This window comes from Episyrphus balteatus, chromosome 4 (genome assembly GCF_945859705.1).
Source record: "Episyrphus balteatus chromosome 4, idEpiBalt1.1, whole genome shotgun sequence".
Lineage (NCBI taxonomy): Eukaryota > Metazoa > Arthropoda > Insecta > Diptera > Syrphidae > Episyrphus > Episyrphus balteatus.
In genome coordinates this window covers 36,828,953-36,845,864 of record NC_079137.1, presented here as the reverse complement: position 1 = coordinate 36,845,864, position 16,912 = coordinate 36,828,953, and the positions used below count along the sequence as shown (strand labels likewise).

Sequence of the window (16,912 nt, the reverse complement as noted above, 5' to 3'; positions counted from 1 at the left end):
ACTGAATTTATTTATTTATTTCTTTGATTTAGTTTAAAATTTTAGTTTTTGACGTGATAACGTCTTATAAATCGATGAACAATGGCAGCCACCACAAAAAAGTGACGCCATTTTCTCCCGTTCCACTTGAAATTTTTCGCAGTGCGGCAAAAATTTCAATTTAAAATTAAAAATAAACTATTAGACATACAAGATTTTTTATAGCTTATTTGAAAGATAATAACCCAAAGCTTAATAAAAATGGAGGATTTTTAAAAATTTCGTCATTTAATAGGGTAAATAGGGGTAAAACAAAATTGCAAAAAATTGGCTATTTTCTAAACGCGACAATGTAAAAAGTTGAATTTTTTTTAATTGATAGATAAATTCATTGCAACACTGACAATGGTATTGAAAAAAATTCTAAAAAAAATTTAAAACCAAGAAATAAATGGTTTTCTAAAACTAAAACATGAGGTAGACCTTTGAAGAAGTAGTGATTATAGGTAGGAGAATTTTTTTTGACAATTTGAAAAACGTCATTCGAAAGATAATAAAAAAAAGTTAAAGGTCTAATACGGATTTTTTTTTAAGTCTCTGCGTTTCGAAATATGAATTTTTGAAAAACACCTACTTATTTTGGGGTATTTTTGGGTGAGTTTTTATTTTTTTAGATTTTTCGTAGAGTTCACAAAATCTCAAACTTATAGAACATGTAGTCTATGACCGTGCGCATACATGTGCAAAAAGTTGGTATTTTAAAATGATTTCTGACCGAATAACGGGAAAAACAAGTTTTTTTGTCCCAAGTTTTTTTACCGTTTTTAATCGTTTTTTATTTTTATCTTTTTTTATTCAAGAGATAAATGAATAAAATTTATATTGTACATACATAGATAATAGACAGGACTTTATCTGTGCAAAATTTCACAATTTTGAGATAACGGTAAAATGAAGTTGCTATTTTTCAACAGCTTATATCTTTTAATCTAGAACAGATACAAATTTAATTTAATTTTATTGAGCATCCTGATGATATTACCTTTCATTTGATATATCACACATAATGTACATTGACTACAAGCTACACAATGTAAAATTAAAAAACTTGCGAAATACCTCAAAACACCTCTGGAGATCTGTTGATCATGAACAGCCACCAGTGTGGGAAGTACCGTAATCTCAGTTTGGAATTTCGACATGGTTGGCTTTAAAAAATTCTTACTTTTTTTCTAGACATCGCAGAAATAAGATTGAAACGTCATATGAAAGGTGAAATAATGAGCTTTCACATAATGTACAAATTTATATATATTTATAGGTTTTCATTGAAAAAAAATTGATTCAATAGCGTGAGAAGATAAAATTATGTGTTTTTTTTTTGTTTGCTTTTTTTGATGAAAATTGATCGAGTTCAAAAAATTCTAGCTCTTTTTTTAGATGTCTAATAGACATGATCGAGATATATGTATATTTCGAGCTTAAGTAATAAGCTTTCAGGTGGTATAAAATTTATTATAGGTTGTTATATCAAAAATATGGATTTTCGGGTGATGGAAGTGATTTTTTCACTTTTTTCATGAGAAATGAATGTTTTTAATAAATTATTTTAATACTTTTTGCGCATTGTAAAAAATTGAAAATGGTTTTATTTTTAATTTAGAAGAAATATTAGGCTTTTTATTGGTATAATTTTTTAAAATAAAAAAATTAATATAATGAGAAAAGAAAAAAGGTAATTTTTTTTAGATTTTTCTTGTAAATTATGATTGTTTGAAATAAATAAACGCTTCAATTGACTCATTTTAAATAACATGTTTTCTTACGACGTTATCACGTAAAATCATCGTCCGTAAACCGGCTTTACGGACAAACTCTTTTTATATTAAACATTCAAAATGCGCTTGGACCTGAACAACCCCAGATAAATATATGCCAGCAGATTCACAAAACAAAAACACCAAATAGAAATATTTTTGCTTTATGTATTACTGTTCACTGTGAACTCATATCTCTACACCAACACTTGTTTGGAGGCTTTGGTTTGCAGATATCTGGCTCCGAATGTACAAATAATAAGTTATGAACAGAACTTAAAGAGATCTTTCTGTCTCACTTGATCAAAATTTGTTTTGCCCCAGGGCTCCGGTAGCTCAACAAACGCCTCTGACTTCACTTATAATGCCGATATGACAAACAGATTTCTTTTACGAAAATGCCATTTCTTTGTTATTTCATTTTTTTTTTTTTTTGCTTGAGAAGAAATAAAAATCATGTGTACCAAATTTGAAGAAAAAAATCCATTTGTTTAAGCTGTCGAAAAAGGTACAGATGGAAGCGCAAACGTGCAGACACACAGACCAACTGACGCATGGATGTCATGACGAAATCCACTTTTTTTTGGTTTCTCCATCATCATAATAATGGGTTTGATTAGACCTCGATTTCGTTTTACTTGCTCTATAGCAAATTTCAAATTTGGTACAGATGATTTTTATAGAATTTTGAAAGTTTTTTTTTTTTTTATATCTCAGATAGAAAAATTTATATATAGAGGCAGCTCTTAAAATCTACCAGTAAACTAACATAATAAAAGTGTTTTGAACTGCAAGAGCAAGTACGTGTGACCCAGTCGTGCATTTTATTTTCACACGAAATCAATATTTGTGCCCTTAATTATGAAAGTGGACTAAGGGCCAGTTTGTTCACAGTCGATTATCTTTTAATCAAGGATTATTCCATTGAAAAATCCTTGATTAAAAGATAATCGAGGGTGAACAAACCAGCCCTAAGTCACTCCTAAAAATGGCATCAAATCTAGCCTAAAAATAATTATTATTTGAGGGGTAAAGTTTATTTGAAAGCGAAATTGCAGTAAATAAACTTCTTTATTGCTCCTCTAGTGATTTCATAAAAATAAAATTAAATCGTTATAAGAAAATTATTATGTAAGTTTTTCTTTAAACAATGCAAAAAGTGACTTAGTCCACTTTCATAATCAAGGGCACATTTGTCCTATAGAGCAAGTAAAAATAGTCACCTTCAACCAAACTAATTTTTTTTCCAGCAAACTTAGGGGCATATTGAAAAAACAAGAAATGTATAAAATGTAGGTACTAGAGGTCCCCAGAAAAGTTTTTTTCGTTGCCACATTGGCAGATTTACTAGCAGGCTTAAGGATATCTTCGGGTCGGCAAATTTGAAATCCGATTCGATAGTTTGTTCAGTAGCAAAGATTCATGTGCAAATTGTGATTTTTCAAGGGGAATCTCGTAATTTTTCCGGAGCCATACGTGATTTTAAAGGACCAAATTATTAATTTTACCGAAAGTACCGAACGGTTTTTGTTCCATATTAGTGTATTAAACTCGGCAACCCGTGGTTTTAACGAAGCTATACGTGATAAGAAGATGATTTTTGCAAAACAAAAAACATATTTCTACAACAGCGACCCATAACTAAAGTGTAGAGATATGTGTTTTACTGTTTTCGGAGTGACCCGTTATTTTGCATTTATATTACCCAAAATTTTCATGATTGTAGGAAAAAAATTGAAATTTAACCGAAGTAGCTACTGAAAGTAAACAACTGGCTCTATCTTATTTTGTTTGATGTGGGATGGCAGGTTTCGTCTGTCCAGAAAATGAACAATGAATAATGAATAATAATTTCATTTATACTTTCAAAAATTTGAATATTGTATTTCACTACAACTTTTCATAGTTTGCTTAGTAGTACCTATTATGTACAATACAAGATGGCAACACTTGTATTACCATCCAAGGGCTTTTTTCAGAATAATATTACATGGCAACATTCGCCCTATTACATATACAAAATTTCCCATGTAAGAAAATCCTTGTAATAAGAGAATTACATTATGAATGTGAGTTCTGTTAAGAGTTTAAGTAAGAGAAATACCACAAGCAAAAAAAAAGGGAGTAAAAGCTCACAACTAAGTTTACTTCTAAAATATAAAAAAACCCATCATCTATACAAAAAGGACATAGCCTTAGCCATACCGCTTTTTATATTTTTTCAACGTTGCATAGTTGCATTCATCTCCTTCCCGTTGCAAGTTTATACATCCACGAGTTAAACGTCAAAAATGTGCAATGAAGTAATTCTAATATTTCCAACATAAACTTTTACAAAAACAAAACAATTTCAGAGAAAAGAAAAAAAACACTCATACGCCCAGGTGACCGAACAAAAAAGAATTAATTTCAGTTTAGAAATGCAATTTTAGATTAAAAGGACATCACAGTGATTATATATACATTGTATTTGAGTGCATTTCTCGGTTTTGTGGTTTTGGTTTATATTTCGTTTATGTTGGACATTCGCCAAATTTCGGATGTGTATGATATAATTGCAACAAATTTGCTCTATGATATCCTTAAAAACTAAGATAAAAATCTGTTCATCCCGTGGGTAGATGTTTTTTTTTTTTTTGCTTTTTTTCTTATTGAATCGTGTTGTTGTCCCTTTTATTATTGTGATGAAAATAATTACGTTCAATTGAATAAGTTTTGCAAATAAATTTCTCAAATGGAGTCAAAATCTGACCGGATATCTGGCTGCCACAGAATAAATAATAGCACAGTAATTGGAGAAGTAGGTAACAAATGAAAACAAAAAAAGTGCAGTCAAAAACTGCGGCATTAATATTGACATTTTTTTTTTTTAAAGGTGTGCATGTGTCTGATATGTGTACCAACCATTAGCCCACTTTTGGTTGGTTGCAATAATTTGTTTGAACTTTAATAAATAATATTTGTTCAGAGTGTGTGGAGGCAATGAATGTTTACCCAAAACCTTTGGCGCTTTCAAACTAAATAAACTGAATTTTTTTTTATTTATTTTTTGTCTTAAAATGAGAACCTTTTCTACAGCATTGTGTAGAAAAGTGCATTACATCATACAAAAATCTATCTTGAACTTTTTTTTTTTTTGTTTTTTCTTTTTTGGTGTGGCATTGGCTTAAGTATATGTCAGGCCAAAGGAGGTTGAGATTTTGTGACTGTTGATTGTGTTTGTGACATAACTCTTTCCAATCTCTTTTGAATACCTACTTTTATTTTAGTTTTTCGTTTATTTTTTTTATTTTAATTTTCTTTTCAATAAAAGATGTTTACAATTATTGCTATGAACTCTGAATTAAAGTTTAATGACCTATGGAGTAAGGATATTTTATTCCTGCAGGTCACGTGCTAGATAGTTGACTTTATCTATTTTAAAATCACACACCCACTTCAATGCCTCCCGTAATGATAAATTGAGCACTTGCAAATACACCTTAGATAAGGAAAAAGGAAATAAACAGAAGCTAAGTGCTTGTGAGCCATTAAAATTTCGAACAAAGAATAGAAACGAACGATGTTCTTTGCCTAGTTTCACCAGTTTAAGCGTGTAATTAATCAGCTTACGGAATGTTTGCATTAAGATAAAAAAAAACATTAGTGAAATATATATGAATAATATGAAAATGAGTCAATTTTTATTATAAATCAAACAAGTAGATACTATATCCAATATTCTTACTCTTTTAGTGAAGGTTTTACATCACAAATTGAAAAATAAGTTATTTTAATAAATAATCATTTTTACCAAAAAAACAAAACCGACTTCTATGGATCAAAACTGCGTTTTATGGTTTTTCTCATAGTTTCTATAGGAATAATTGAACGAAATGGGACCACACTGCAGGCCCCAGCTTTCCAATACAAAAAGAATTATCAAAATTGGTTCACTTAGTCCAAAGTTATGAAGTAACAAACATAAAAAAAAACAAATACAGACGAATTGAATACCTCCTCCTTTTTGGAAGTCGGTAAAAAAGTAAAAAAAAAAACAGGTATAATTAATACGTAAATAAGTGAATATTTGAAAAAAAAGCATTTTTTTGTTTGTTTTTTGTGACGAATTTATTTTAATTGAATTATATTTACTCGTAATTAAAATAAAAAAATTAAAAATAAATCAAAACAAATCCAACTTCCATGGTCTGCTATCTCGCATTTTTCTTAAAAATCTGAACTTTTTTTGCAACAATTTTTCTTGAATAATTTCACAAATGAAGAAAAAAAAAACTGAAAAACATTTGCATTGAAAATAAAATTTTTATTGCAAATAAAAAATTTTCTGCATTAAAAAAAATGCAATGCAAAATGTGTGCCTTAAATATTTTTTTGTTTTAAATATCCGTTGAATTTCTTACAATTTTGACTATTTGACCATACATTAGGTTGAATGTTATAGTTGACATAGCTGATGTATGGTCAAATAGTCAAAATTGTAAGAAATTCGTCGAATATTCAAAAAAAAATATTTAACGCACACATTTTGCATTTATCTTGTTTTTTTTTTTTTCAACGCAAGACATTTTTTTTTGTAATGCAAAATATGTATTTTTATTATTTGCAATACAAATTTTATTTTCAATGCAAATATTTTTCAGTTGCAATAAGACTTTTTTTTAATGCAAAATATTTTTAATTGCATTAAATATTTTTTTTTAATGCAAATATTTGTCAGTTGCAATACAAATTTTATTTTGAATCCAAATTTTTTTCAGTTGCAATAAATGTTTTTTTTTTCTGATGCAATTTTTTTTTTCCAATAATAATTTTTTTTTTAATTTATAATGAATTTTTTTTAATTGATATTTTTACAACCCTGCTTGTTGTGACTAGGGGTAATGTTTTTTTTTTTGTCTATTATATAATAAAATATTCGTTAAATAAAATGTTGTTTTGATTTAAAAACAATATGTCTTGATCTCAAATTTTCCACCCCGAGCCTCGACAAAAAAAAACATCAAAAAACCAACTATCTAACAACTTAATCTGCAAATTGAACTGTAACCTAATTTTTTTCTTACTAAAGCTAAAAAAACTGCAATTTTGTACTTTTAATCAAGTTAAAAAGCACATATCTTATTTTTCAAAAAGAAAACCAAAATTAGAAAAAAGAAATACTTATTTGAATAGAGGTACAATCTTGAAATTCGTAGCAAATGACTTTTAACTTTTAGTAAGCATTCACCGTTTCAGAGTAAAAATATTTTTGAACTTTTCTTTAAATTGAAATATTTTCTAAACGAATTTTAATACAAAGACGTAAATAAATTCAACTACAGAAACACAAGGAAAAAAACCTTATAGAGTTCAGCCAACAATAAGAAAAAGAAAAGTCAGCTATGATATGAATATCTATTTAATGCATTTATTAAAAAAAAAAACTAAATATTTATTAAGTTCAGTATACTAAAACAAATAAACACTATTAGTAGGAGAGCTAGTGGCACATTTGACTAAGGTAGCTCTTTTAAGGCTGAAAATTCGTACAGTGGTAGTTTTCAGCATGCTTAGTAAGAAAATCTTGGTCTGGCAGGCCTCAGCGGTGCACATCATATATATATTTGACCTTGAAAGTTTAATTTTCAACTTTTTTTGCCCAAAATTTGACTTTGAAATCGATTATTTCAAAAAGTATTGATCAAAATAACTTGATTTAAAAACTAATATAAAGTGTAATATTCTGCCTTTTGAAAAATGTATCACTCATAACTGTAGGTGTTGCCGTCGTTTTTAAATAATTTTTTTTTTATTTTGAGTTACTTTTTTAGAAAATTGCCCCTCCCTCCTAAACGGGGGGAGATAGACCCCCCTTCCCATAGTAAAAAATGCTTGTATTTAACTCCTCTGCAAGAATCCGTTACTAATTTTATTTTGATCAATACTTTTTGAAATAATCGATTTCAAAGTCAAATTTTGGGCAAAAAAAGTTGAAAATTAAACTTTCAAGGTCAAATATATATATGATGTGCACCGCTGAGGCCTGCCAGACCAAGATTTTCTTACTAAGCATGCTGAAAACTACCACTGTACGAATTTTCAGCCTTAAAAGAGCTACCTTAGTCAAATGTGCCACTAGCTCTTGGACTATAAGAATGCTTAACAGTCGTAGTCAAAATACATTGAACTTAGATTGAATGTGCTTTTAGCCTTCAAAAGGAAAAAATGATAAAATTAAAGTGCCTTTGCGGAAGTCAAATAAATTAAAACTAAAATTTTGGGCGCTTTCTTCTTTAAAAAGAAATAAGGCTACAAAAACGGGTATGTTTGGTCTTAGTCAAAATAAATTGAACAACGATTGGGGGCGCCATCGTCCTTTAAATGAAAAAGGGATGAAAATAGGCACGCATTTGTTGAAAAATAATAAATCGAAAAAATGATTGGGTTTGCCTTCGTTTTACATGCAGAGAAAAAGAAAAGTCCAAAGAAATGGAGCCCTTATTCTGTTCGTTCATTTCCCTCAATTTCACTGGTGTCCAAACAACCCAGATAAGGGATTCACCGATGTTAGAATTTGAACATAAGTGATTTCATCTCAGTTCTAAAGGGCTACTTGTATACACATCCATAAGTATTAAAAAACTTTAGTTTAAAAACTTCTGTGTTTTATTCCAAAAAAAAAACAAAAAAAACAAAAATGAAAACTTAAATTTCGTTTTTGTTTTTTATTATTTTTGTTTTTTGTGTTCACGCCTAAGTTAATACTGAGCCTTCATCAGATTACAGACTACTTACAAATTATTTATTCATGGACTTTTAAAGTTTTTTTTTTGATTTCTTTTTTTATGAATAAGTACAGAACTTTGTATAATCTTATTGCGTTAAACGTTTATTCAAATTTAAATCTCTTTGTATGCTCCACTGCCAGCCAGCGGCCGAGTGTAATGAATTTTATTATTTAGCGTACAATGTCCATTCTATATGAATTTATTATATGGATTTTCGTTCTTGCAATAAATTATGTAGGCATTTTTTTTTCCTCTGGAGGAGTCATTGAAAGTAAAATTTTTGTTTTTGTCCAATTAAAAAAAGATTTCAAGGGACACAGTTAAAAGAAATACGTTAAACAATATATTCAAACTACATCTATATGAACTGATGTAGAAAAGTTTTTGTCGATATTTAAAATATGTATTTGACCTTATTTTTAAGTATTATGTTTTATTTAACGAGGACAGTGGAAATCGTACCACAAATGACTAATTGATTTTTATCAAGCTTAGTGAATCTACAAAAGCTATTATCAATAATAATAATAACAGAAGCATATCATTTATGTCTTGGTGACCATAATACCCGACAAACAATTTTGTTTCTATATGATACTCAGGGAACTAATACATTAATTTTTGTAAGCTGCCAGACCCGTCGGATGGGCCTAACACCTTGCCAGACACGCATTTTAGTATTCGGGAAAGTTAGATTTTGTTATATGGAGGTCTGGGAAAAAATGTATAACACATTTTGACTTCAGGACTCGAAAGAGTATCAAGACACGAGTCGAAAACCACATTTTGAACAATCGCATCTAGAGTCATTTGGCCGCCATTTTGTTTTTTTAATAAAAATTTCAATTTTTCACATAACTCATGTATTTTTGAATCTACAGGAAAAAAATGTATCGTAAACTTGAAGATAATATAATTTACTACAATATATGTTAAATTACTTTTTTCGATTATACCTTCGGTTTAAGAGTTAGGGTGGTTTTTTTTTTTAAACCATATTTTCGTCATATCTCTTTTATTTGAGCTTTTTTTAAAATTAACTTAAAGTAAAAGTTGTAGATCTTTTTATTACCTTCAATTATTACATTAACGATTTTTGGATTTGACAGTCCGTTTTTGATCTGTAGGAAAAAAACTTCAAAAAGGTTGCAATTTTTTAATATAGGAAAAATGTTCTAGTACAGGGTAATTTGCATTAGATGTAACAACAACCTAGGCGTGTAGGTTGCACTCAGACAAGAACAAAATCGTATAACTAACACTGCCAGACCCATTCCGGCAGCCATTTTTTTTGCCAGACACCTTAAAGCTTTGAAAAAAAATAGTTTATTAATAATCTAATGAAGAAAATACTAAAAATGCTGAAGATGATGATGATGAAGATATTCAATACCAAGCTTGGATCGATGATGACACCAATGATATTTAAAACAAAATAATTTGAAATAATAGTATGTCCTAGCACTACGTAATTCCATACATTTTTTTCTTGAGAAAATAAGTAATGTCTGGCGGCCCTGGGATCTTGCTCTATTATTGTTATCTGAGAGAAATACCAACTTATGGAATTCAATGCCGGGACAAAAGGTTGCGATTGCCAGATGTCTTCAAAAAAAAAAAAAAAAAAAAAAAAAACAAAAAACAGTGTTAAAATAAAATTGGTAGATATATCATAAGAGCATTCGTAAAAATTATGATAAATGCATATGAGGATGCAATTGAAAAACTAAAAACAAAATATTAAAATGAAGTTGATTATACCTAATTGATGGCTGAAATTTGGAACAAAACAACAATAGCCTTATTAACATATTGGAAAAAGACTAATTGGCAGAACAGTTGGGACAAAGATCATCTAACTAGTTATATGATCTTTGGTTGGGAGTTCTATAGGGTTCCAGAGTTGCAAGTCATAATTTCGGTGTGTTTGTTAAAAAATCTTTGGAGAACTGAATTTATCACGGGAAACTACAAATTACCAAATATGAAAACACAAAAATATAATTATACAATATTATAATATTAAAAATTTACCATAAATGGACAAAAAATGAAAAAATGCACTAAAAAAAATAGACGCATTTTGAAGAATTCACTTTAAATCGTACCCTTTGCATTGAGCTCGAAGAAGACAATTTTACCATGTTTATGGGAAGATAATACAGTATTTATCTCATAAAGCAAAAATTGAAAAAAACCTGAATACTCATTCATTCAAAAACAAAGTTTTATGGACCAGATTCTCACTAATTTCTATCTCAATGATCCGAGAAACGTAAAGGAACTGTTGAAGCTCTGTACAATTTTGGTCAAGTTTGTTCCAGAAGCGAAAAGCACTACAACATGTACATACCTTTGAGAATTCAATTTTTTTTTTCGATTTTTGCTTTATGAGATGAATACTGTACTGCACCTATGTACCTACTCTTATTGCCTGGTTTTACCTTTGAAGAAAATAAATGGGAAGAAGAAGAAGGAACATTTTCTTTTTCAACCACGGGAAAAATGAAAACTGACCGTGATGCTAAAATGATTTTTCATAAAAGTAATTTTTGATGCTGGTGCAACAAATTACATCACTTTTTTCAAATTACCAACCTCTAAAAACCAAAATTTGTTTTTTTCATTGTAAAAATTGCCCTTTTTACACTTTTTCTCATATAACCATGGTAATTATTGCAACAAAAAATACGTTTTTTTTGTCATAACTTTTGAAGTAAGGCAGGGCTAACGGCTAACGAAAAAAAGTTCTATTCGTGTACTGAAAAAGAAATCACTTCACACACCATTTTATATTTGTTGTTACTTTTGAAAAATGTTTGCATAAATTTAACTAAGCATGTAGCTTTTCTAGGTGCTTATATAGCAAACCAAAAAAACCAATGATTTTTACACATGAAAAAATATTTTTATGTTGTTGTTTTTTAAGCTGAAATGAAACAACTTAAGCTTCTAAATAGGAATGTTATATGGACTACATTCAATCAAGTAAAAATCCTAAGTCAAATAAATAACGTTAGAGGCGAAATGCCAACACCAGTAGATTTAATTTTTCTAAATTATAAATTAATTAATTTTATAATTTTTAAACTAAGCGTAGTATAGCAAAAATAAAAGTTTGGCTATCCTGAGCTAACTTTGGGCAAACAAGCCACGGTTTTAAACTAACGATTTTTTACAGGGAAAAAACTCACAATTTTTTCGGTTTCTGATATGAAAAAAAGTTTTTTTGTTGTATCTTTTGAAAAAATAGTGGAATAAGACAAAAAAAAAGGTGGGCTATCCTGGGCTAACGTTGGGCAAACGAGAGCAGCAAACGAGAACCAACAATTTTTATCCTTTTTAAAGTTGCACCTCCATCCACAAATGAGTGGTATGTATATCTTTTTCGAATTAAATTTTGGGAATACAAAGTAATACCACTTAACAAAGTGTAAATTTACTTTAAATTTTTAATTTATTATAATTACTGTAGCTTTATGCCTTCCTAAAAATTTATAAAGCATGATCCCGCTCAATCAATAAAACTTAATTATCTTTAACAACACTAATATGGTTAAAACTATCTATAAAAATACCTACACATACAATAAATTGCATAGTTTAAAACTAAGCATTAGGTATTTTATTGATGAAAAACAAAAATTAGGTTAGTCAGTAAAAAACCAATTCCTTTGACACGCGAGGTATAATGATTTTTGCATTAAAAAATAAGTCCTTCCGTGCATTTAATTGACCGACAGTTTCAATAATATAAGGTAATTCCGATGAGACCATACAAACAAAAATATCTTTATTTTATATTTGGCTTGGGGACATTGATTTTAATATGATTGGTCTAAACTTTTAAGTTAGGAAAATATAAAGGTAAGAGCCACTTATTGTTAGCACATTCTAATGAGTCACAGGAAAGATTACAAAAGCAATTTTATTAATTAAAAATAAAGCCAATCTAAAGATTTGTTTTATTTTATTTTTTTTTTCCAGATCTTCCAGATACTCAAATGTTGCTACATTCTTCACTAGTTATCTTCATCTATCTCCGCTGGATGCAAGAAAATTCCACATTACTCAATAACTTTCCATAGCTGTAGCTTAAATTTTTTGAGTACCTATACACACTTTTTGAAATCCCGAAATCCATCAGATATAAAATAACCTATCATGGATTGGACTTGGGCTGTTCGTGGAGTTACCCAGGAGATACCACGAAATGCCGGATTAGAATGCCTTAACTACATGACAAATCGACGTCGCATTATTGAATCGATATTTGTAACAATATTATGCATAATGGTTATGCGATGGGCCTACAAACGTATGGATCGCATCGAACTACCATCCAAACCACATCGGCCACATTCAATCACAAGACTCTTCCTTCTTATCCTTATGAGTTTTATATTTGGAGTTGAGTTTGGATTCAAATTGGCCCGAGAATCTGTGATATTTGTATTGAATCCATGTCATGTGCAAACGATAGTCCAAGTATGATAAATTACCTTTTAAAACTTTTTTTTTTTTTATTGATTACTTTCTGGGTAATTTCACAATTTTAACAATTATTTTTTTCTTGCAGGTTTACCTCTTGGCAGCGAAGCCAAGTAAACTAACAATAACCCTGTTTAGGATTCAAATGAATTTCTTAAATGGGCCGTTCCTGGCTTCCTTGTTTCCTGAAATCGAAAACAGAACTTATGCTTTTCAAAAGTGTACTTTTTGGATACAACATGCACTGTTGTATTTTATACCAGTGTATATTTTAAGAAGCGGTATGAGAGAAAATATTTATTATTTTGAAAAGTTTTTTAATCATATAAATCATCTTTTATTTAGGTGCCTACAAATCGGAGAAATTGATGGACTTAAATTGGGCAGCAATAAGCATGGCGATAAATTTACTTTATCATTTCAACTTTTTGGCTCCAATGTCAGTGGTAAGAAAGTTTTTTTATTTATGAATTTTCACTTAATTTTCGATAAACGCGTATTGACAAAAAACATTTCAACTCTGAATAAACTTTCGCCTTGGTACACGGTAGAACCAGGTGATGGTAGTTGATTCATAAAAGCAATACAACGCCATTAAAGTTTTAGTCAATACCAACATTTATGGCCGATTTCATTAAGCCGTTTTGAGTAAATATCAGGCTTTTACATACAAAAATGACGTTTTTTTCCATACAAAATACGCCATTTAAAAGTTTAAAGGCCTTTTGAAGGTTTATCAAATCGGCCATTAGTCTATTTAATAGACCTGAGCTCCGGAGCAAAGATAAAGAAAATTCGTTCAAGAGTTGTTATTGCTGAGTATGATTCCTTGCCATAAAAGTATGCTTCAGCCAAAAATGCTACTAAATTTACTGTTGCATTTCTGAGAAAACGGCAACACTGCTCGGTTTTTAGTTTTTGTTATTCAACTCGATATCCAAGCCTTACTTTAATATGGTTTAAAGAGTTTTTTTTTCATAGAAAATTCAATTGTCCATCAAATTAAGGAGGTTAAAGAATTTAAAAAATTAGTTTTGACTAAAATTTTGTTTTTAATAAATCACTTGCCATTTGGTGATAGTACCTATTTTTAATTTTTTTTTAGAAACGACAGAAATGTACCTCATAAAAAATCAGCATTTTTTCTTTATTTTTGAATCAAATGCAAACCAAACATTAAACAATAATTATTTTTAACGTATTTTTTTTATTTGCAATAACATTTTTTTAATGCAGAAAATGTTTGGTTTGCATTGAAGTTTCCTTTTTAATGCAACTATCTCATTTACCTACAATAAATATTTTTTTTGTAATGGAAATCAAATGAATTTAAAACAAAATAGGTATGATTTTTTTGCAAACTTGCTCGAGTAAAAAAAATGCTAGGTATTGAACGAAACATTTTTTATTGAATCTAAGACAAAAACAAAATTTTCAATTTATTCATTAATTTACATAAAATGAAAACATCAGTATTTTATCAATATTACAATCAAACTTCCATAGTTCGAACTCACTCAAGTCGCATTTCTATGAAAAGAGAACGATGAATTTACTTCGTGTTTGTTTAAAAACGAAATAATGTAAGATCCGAATATGGGCTTATTTAAATTTTAAAACGAAATGATACCTATCAAATTTTGAGGAACTTGGTCTTATTTCACGTCACCGGATTTTGACTTCAGGATTGGAAAAAGTATCACGAGAGCCAGAAACCACTTTTTCAATATCTGCACCTGGAACCGTTTGGCAGCGATCGCGAGTTTATTTATCAGGCAATCTCGATTTCCTCATATAACACTTGTAATGAATATTGTATCATAAACATGTACAAAATTCATTTACTAAAAAATGTGCCTCCGAATGCAAGAAAAAAAAATGTTTGGAAGCAAATAACTTAACAACCAAACATTCAAGATACTTTAGGTTTTTAGTTATGAATAGAGCTTAAAAAGACCTTTCTTTTAAAATACATTTTTTTCGCCAAGGGGTTAACCTTGATTTTTTCTCCAAAATCCCCCAAAAAAAAAAAAAACATGTAATTTTTTTACCTAAGTACAGGACTGTTCACTGTGAACTCATATCTGTAAACTAAAACTTGATTCGATACTTTCGTCCACAGATAATATCTGCATCCAAATATAAAAAAAAAAAAACAAAATGTTTGAATGCAAATAACTCAGCAACCAATCCACCAAGTTATGAATAGAGCTTAATCAGACCTTTCTTTTGATTTGATTACACTGCCCAACACACAAAATTTTCTAGACGGTTGTTTATCATTTCTTGCTAAATTTATAGAGTGCTGATTCCAAAAATAACATTAGTTTTTTTCTAGCAGCTCTAGTTTTTAAATTATTCATACATGAAAAGGCATAGAAATTCTTAAAATTTTTTTTTTTTTGTTTTTTTTTTAATTTTTTTTTATTTAAAAAATTTTTTTTTGTTAAAATAAGCATAACTTTAAAATTAGTACGAAATTACCCCCAAAATGTGCAAAACTTAAATATTTCAAAAAATAGAGCTCCTAGAATTATATGAATGTGATTTTTAGGTTTACTGACCTTAAATACATTAAGTTTAATATACATTTTTCTGGAAAATTCTAATAAACGCTCAAAATAAGGAAAACTGAAAAATTAGTATGAATATTCCCCAAATATGAAAAATTAAATATTTCAAAAACTAGAGCTGCTAGAAAAAAAACCAATTTGATTTTTGAGCTTAGGTACTGGACCCAAATCCATAAAATTAGATATAAATCTATCTGGAAAATTTTAAAAAGTTGAAAATTGTTGGCCAGTGTTATTTGATATAAAACAAATAAACAAATGTATTTTTTCTTCCACAGTTAACTGGAGTAAATCTCAACCATATGCTGTGTGCAGCAATTGCTGATCCCTTCCAAGGTGAAAACTATCGAGTGTATGCTGTGATACATCAGTCAATTTTGTGCCCTCTCCTCAATAAACTAACCTTCCTTATATTTGCAAAATCAGATGAAAAAGTTGCATATCTCAAAAAATAACACACAAGGAGTGCAAGCTCTCGAGCTAACTATAATACCGTCTACCAAAACCGATTAGTATTATTAAATAATTCAATTCGTAATTTATAGTATAGGTTTAGTTTAGTTAAACAAAAAACAAAAGAAATAAAAAAATAATAAATAAAAATGACCTGCGGTATGTATAAAAAAAAATATAGGTTAAAGCCATTGTATAAATTATGTGCATTGGAAGAAAACACTTAAAGCTTAAAAAATAAAAATTTTGTTAAATGAATAAGCTACCTGCTGATTAAAATACATATATAATAAATAAGGTGAAGCTACAAAATACTTCTCCAATGATCTTTTGAAAACAAAATTTTAAAAGCCTTTCAAACTCTGCCAAAATTCCAACCAAGCAAAATACCAAAGTCTGCACTCAAGCACTCTTCATCCAAAACCACCAACCTACTTGTGGATGCTAAAGGTTCTTAAGGTAGGTGTGTAAACTAAAAAATAGCATCGTAACCGTAAATCGTTTAAGCGAAAGTCAGCCATTTTGGATTTTGATGAAACCAAGGCGAACAAAATTTTGTATCATAACAAGCTTGATGTAAAGCCATTTTTATTTTGCTAAAGTGGTTTAGAAAGTTGGGCTACCTAGTCTATATCTGCCCTTGTGTATATGTATACCATGTTAAGTTATATAGCAGCCAGAAGAAAACAAAAAAAATAAATAAAGAAATTCCAAAATTGTGATTGTTATAGAGGTTAAATTTAAGCTTAAATGAATTAAATTGTAAGTAGGTAAACTATATAAAAGAATTAAACATTAAAAATATAGATCAGAAATGTTGCATAAAAAT

The 16,912-nt window shown here is 29.0% G+C and overlaps 1 protein-coding gene across 4 annotated transcripts in view; it reads left to right on the top strand.

The window, feature by feature from the left end:
* LOC129918033 (transmembrane protein 164-like) overlaps positions 1–16,912 on the top strand; it is a 51,532-nt gene extending 34,620 nt beyond the window's left edge. For 2 of the 4 annotated variants that reach the window (XM_055998340.1, XM_055998336.1), the window contains exons 2-5: positions 12,554–13,054; positions 13,146–13,338; positions 13,403–13,503; positions 15,909–16,912. In XM_055998340.1, coding sequence (XP_055854315.1) covers positions 12,731–13,054; positions 13,146–13,338; positions 13,403–13,503; positions 15,909–16,085 — 795 coding nt within the window. In that variant the 5' untranslated portion in view covers positions 12,554–12,730 and the 3' untranslated portion in view covers positions 16,086–16,912. Of the gene's footprint in view, positions 1–3,910; positions 4,601–12,553; positions 13,055–13,145; positions 13,339–13,402; positions 13,504–15,908 lie in introns of those variants that run through there. The other 2 variants (XM_055998337.1, XM_055998339.1) reach the window with 2 other exon arrangements.